The sequence below is a fragment of the Megalops cyprinoides genome, chromosome 2 (assembly GCF_013368585.1).
Source record: "Megalops cyprinoides isolate fMegCyp1 chromosome 2, fMegCyp1.pri, whole genome shotgun sequence".
In the NCBI taxonomy this organism is placed as follows: domain Eukaryota; kingdom Metazoa; phylum Chordata; class Actinopteri; order Elopiformes; family Megalopidae; genus Megalops; species Megalops cyprinoides.
In genome coordinates, this window is record NC_050584.1 from 69730583 (window position 1) to 69735742 (window position 5160).

Consider the following 5160-nt stretch of genomic DNA (forward strand, 5'->3'; position numbering starts at 1 on the left):
TTACACAGGGGTTGAGCTGAGATCTGGTCTGAACAGAAGTGAAGACATAGAGGACAGGATGGAGAGGAAGACTGGATATGGGATGAGCAGGGAGGAGATAGACATTCTATCCAACATAAAGGAGGAGGAAGAGGAAGGTGGGGAGAAACAGAAGGAGGAGATGGAGAAGGAGGATGGTGTGAGGAATGCAGAAGACAAGGGACTTTGGAATGAAGGGCAAAAAGAGAGAGATGAACAGAGGGAGAGAGATGAAAGTGATCCAGCTATCCAAACTGACAGAGAGCTGAAGAATGAAGGAAAATCAGACTGCAGCCAACAGGAAGGGGCGGGCCTTTCACCTCAGATCACTTCCTGTCTTCTCAAACAGCCTAGAGTGCTGATTCGCCGAATTGAAGTCACAGAGATGACAGTTCCTGTATCATCACTTCCTCATCCTGTGGTCAGTAATGGGAACCAGGGAGTGAGATCTCCATGGAAACAGGATGAGTTTACTCCAGTGATGGAAGAGGGACTACTGAGGCAGAAGGAACAAGTCATGACCCAGAAGGAGGAGATGATTGACAGCTTGGAGAACCCCCTGAAAAAGCCTCCAGATTCATCAGAGCCAGAGTAAGAGTGTAAGAGTGAAGGGGGAGATGAAGCAGTGTCTCTTCCTCCTCATTGTGATCGGTGTTGCCACAGTAATGTGCCTTTATTCATGTTTTGCAGGATCTGTGCTGAGCCCTCCTTTGAATCTTCTGTCATCCCCCTCAGTAAAGGAAACACAGGTGAGAACAGCTACCCAGCAGTTTTCTCCATTAATAATCACTTATTTCTTGTAGTGCTTTTCATTCAATGGAATCAATGTGCTGCTTCCTGCAATTGCACACTGGCCCCAGTGGAAGAATCTGATGTGTGTGCATATGTATACTGTGTATGTGAGTGTATGTGTTCCTCGGCTCTGTGTGAAAGGTCTGAGTATAGCATGGATGAAGATGAAAACTGCTTCTTCAACTCCAGTTGGATTTTTGGAGTCACATCAGTTTTTAGCCATACTGGGGACTTAGCTTCTTCTTCTTGGCGAGTCCATGTACAAAGCTAGATGTGATTCAGACAAAATTGAACGCATTCTGCAGCAACATCATTGTATTCTGCGAGATCCTGTATGGTGCATTGGTGCTCCAGTGATGGACATTTTAATAGGTGCTCCATGGTTTGTTGTTTTGTGCCACATATACAAGTGAAATCCTGGTTGTCCTGGTATCCCCATTTGTTTAGACACACTTTGGAATGTCCAATGCCACATCTTAATCTATTGAGGCATTTCCATTTTGTCCAATGTAAATCAGAGCCTGGTGGAAGACCTTCTTGTATACTCAAGAACATTTTGTCTGCTGGTGAGAGGTGCTATAGTCTTTCCTCCCACTTTAGAACTCTGGTACTTTCTGGTGAGGCTTCTAGCAGGTTGACACTGTGCAGTAAGCTCTCTCTTGATTGTAGGCGACTCTGTGCTGGCACATGACCAAACAGAGGGTGTTACTCATCTCTTACTTACATTTACATTTATTCATTTGGCAGACGCTTTTATCCAAAGCGACTTACAAGTGAGGTACCAGGCCAAACCATTACAGCTGTTTTTTTATCGTGTAGTAGGAGATAGGGGGGAAGTGTTTGAGGTGCTCAGGTGAGAGTGGAAGAGTTGAGTCTTCAGATGTCTCCTAAAGACAGAGAGGGACTCAGCAGAACAGATTAGGTGTGGCTGTTCATTCCACCAACGGGGGACAACGGCGGAGAAAGTCCTGGATAGTGATTTAACGCCACGGTGCAACGGGACCACAAGGTGCCATTCGGTAGCAGAGCGTAGCAGTCAGGAGGGAACATAGGGTTGCAGCAGTGAGTTAGGTACTTAGGTGCAGTTTTGTTGGTCACACTGTATGCGAGCATCAAGGCCTTGATCATGATGCGGGCAGCTACAGGGAGCCAGTGGAGTGAGACCAAGAGAGGAGTAACATGAGCCCTTTTTGGTTGGTTTAAAACCAGACATGCAGCTGCGTTCTGTATCAACTGCAGAGGTTTAATAAGGCATGCAGGCAGGCCAGCCAAGAGAGCATTGCAACAGTCCAGTCTTGAGATGACCAGAGCCTGGACAAGGAGCTGCATAGCATACTCAGATAGGTAGGCCCTGATTTTCCTGATGTTGTACAGTGCAAATCTGCATGATCTGATAGCCGTAGCGATGTGGTCAGTAAATTTCAACTGGTCATTAATCACTACTCCCACATTCCTTGTAGACCTGGACGCAGTCAGTGTCGTTGAGCCGAGCTGAACAGTGATGTCGTGCTGGATCGTCGGGCTGGCTGGGATCACTAGGAGCTCTTACTTGGCGCTGGTGCTTTTTCATGCTACATACTCTGCGTCTGATCTCAGGAGAGGCAATGCCTGCTAGGATGTAGAGACTGTCAGTTGGAGTTGATCTTAGGTATCCGGTGATCAGGCGGCACATAGCATTGAGAGCAGGATCCAGCTCCTTGGCATGGGGAGATCTTTCCCATACAGGGCTGCTTAGCAGCAGCTTAGTAGCAAAGAGCAGAAGATCTCAGAGTTCTTGGGCTTGCTCCCCAGGTTGCACCAGTCAGTTGACTAATGATGTTGTTTTGGGAGGACACTTTGCTTTTAGTCTTCTCTACGTGGTGTTTGAAGGAGAGGCATCTGTTTAAGGTGACTCCAAGGTAAACTGGGTGTTCATAGTTCTTGAGGGTTGTTCCTGACCTTGTAACTTCAAGCTTGCGCTTGGCTTCACGATTTCTGAGGTGGAAGGCACACCTGTGTCTTGGATGGATTAGCACAAGGGTGGTTTTCTTCACAGGACGGTGTAAGCTCATTGAGAGCATTGGACAGTCTTTCTCCTACAGCTCTGAAATCCGTGTCTTGAGCTCCTACAACAATGTCGTCTGCATAAATGAACCATCGGGTTCCCTCACTATGTGGTTGGTCATTAGTGTAGATGTTGATGTGGTGCAAGCACACTCCCCTGTGGAAGACCATTCTTGAGTGTTCTTCATCTATTCTCCTTCCCACCCAATTCATCAGAGAAGCGCTGGCTAGCCAGCATTCTTGTGAGGTGCCTGTTTTAATTGCTACTATTGCTACTATCTTTTCACATTTCTTTCTTTGTGTGTTCTCTCAGTGTTGGTTATATTTACCTGATCAGTCTATCCCCTGTCTTCTCTGTCTTCAGGGCAGACAGCTGAGGTGGCGTCTCAGGTCTTTGCCTGCTCCCAGTGCCCATTCACTCACATGGAAGAAGTGAACCTTCACCAGCACATTGAGAAGGTTCACCCAGAGGAGTACAGCAGGATTCTGGGATCTGGAGAAAATGGAGCAGAGAACCCACTGCCTCCCAGTAGCACCCCTGAGAACCCTACACCCCCTAAGACACTCCCCACCCCGACACAGTCCCACACAGGCACCCCAGGGGCCCACACATGCCCCCAGTGTGGGAAGACTTTCAAATATTTGTCATATCTGACGACACACCAGCGAACCCATACAGGGGAGCGTCCATATCACTGCTCTCAGTGTGGAAAGAGCTTCAGATCCACATCACATCTGACAATACACCAGCGAACCCACACAGAACAGCATCCATACCATTGCTCTCACTGTGGGAAGGGCTGTAGATCTGCATCAAAACTGACGGCACACCAGCGAATTCATACAGGAGAGCGCCCATTCCACTGCTCCCAGTGCGGGAAGAGCTTCACATGTGCAACACACCTGACAACGCATAAGAGAACTCATACACAGGAACGAAGATTCTCTTGCTCTCAGTGTGGGAAGAATTTCAGATCTTCATCTGACCTGACGAAACACCAGCGAATCCATACAGGGGAGCGTCCATACCAGTGTTCCCAGTGTGGGAAGAGATTCAAAGCTGCAACACACCTGACTGCACATCAGAGAACTCATACAGGGGAGCGACCATATCTCTGCTCCGAGTGTGGAATGAGTTTCAGTCACTCAGGTACTTTGACGCTACACCAGCGAACCCATACAGGAGAGCGCCCATACCACTGCTCCCAGTGTGGGAAGGGTTTCAGATGTGCGTCGCTCCTCACAGCACACCAGCGAACTCATACAGGAGAGCGTCCCCATCAGTGCTCCCAGTGTGGGAAAACCTTCAGTCAGTCAAATAATCTAACAGATCACATGAGAATTCACACAGGGGAGCGCCCCTACCACTGCTCCCAATGTGGAAAGAGCTTCACTAGATCAACTACTTTGAAGAAACATCAGCGAACCCATACAGGAGAGCGGCCTTACCACTGTTCTCAGTGCGGGAAGAATTTCACTCGATCAAGTGTTCTTAAAAAACACCAGCGAATTCACACAGGGGAACGCCCATTCCACTGCTCCCAATGTGAGAAGAGCTTCATTCATTTGAGCACTTTGAGGGAGCACCAGCGAATTCATACAGGGGAGCATCTCTCCCACTGCCCTCAATGTGGGAAGAGTTTCAGATATCAATCAGACATGATGCGACACCAGCGAATTCATACAGGGGAGAATCCCTACAACTGCTCCCAGTGTGGGAAGAGCTTCAGATACCAGTCTGACCTAAAACGACATCAGCGAATTCACACAGGTGAGCGTCCATTCCACTGCTCCCAGTGTGGGAAACAGTTTGGTCGATCGAGTAATCTGAGACGTCATGAGCAAACTCACACTCTGGAGTGCCAGTCCACTGCTCCCAGGGAGGGAAGCCATTTATTAGACTGAGAGATTTGACACAACACTAACAGTCTTACACGGTAATACTCCATACATAAATCAGGGGCTCTCAGCCTTTGTAACTTAAGACCCACTTCTGATTGTTAAGAAATTTCCGAGGACCACCTTCCCAAATAAATGAGAAAAAACATAACATGACAAAAAAAGGAGAAAAAACAAACTGGGCTGTAAATATGTGTTATGTCAGCTGTAATGACCAAAAATAAATATTCTGCTTACCCTCAGTGAGACACTTGGGCTTGCTTCTGGGAAATAATGAGATCAAGTCCTGGTGGGATGGGTGAGGCTGACATGCAGAGTAGCATTCAAAGTTGCTTTCAGTTTGTTCCTTACCTTTGATTTTGTGACAGTCACAATGGAAAACCCTGACTCACATAAACAGGTGGTGGT

General features: G+C 47.7%; 1 protein-coding gene across 1 annotated transcript; it reads left to right on the forward strand.

The window, feature by feature from the left end:
- The first annotated feature begins 246 nt into the window (after positions 1 to 246).
- On the forward strand, positions 247 to 4653 carry LOC118773789 (zinc finger protein 2-like). Its single transcript, XM_036522882.1, is given in 4 exon segments — positions 247 to 609; positions 709 to 767; positions 3218 to 4540; positions 4543 to 4653. Coding segments are annotated over 4 exon segments (1641 nt in total). The 5' UTR covers positions 247 to 403; the 3' UTR covers positions 4596 to 4653.
- The last annotated feature ends 507 nt before the right edge of the window (positions 4654 to 5160 follow it).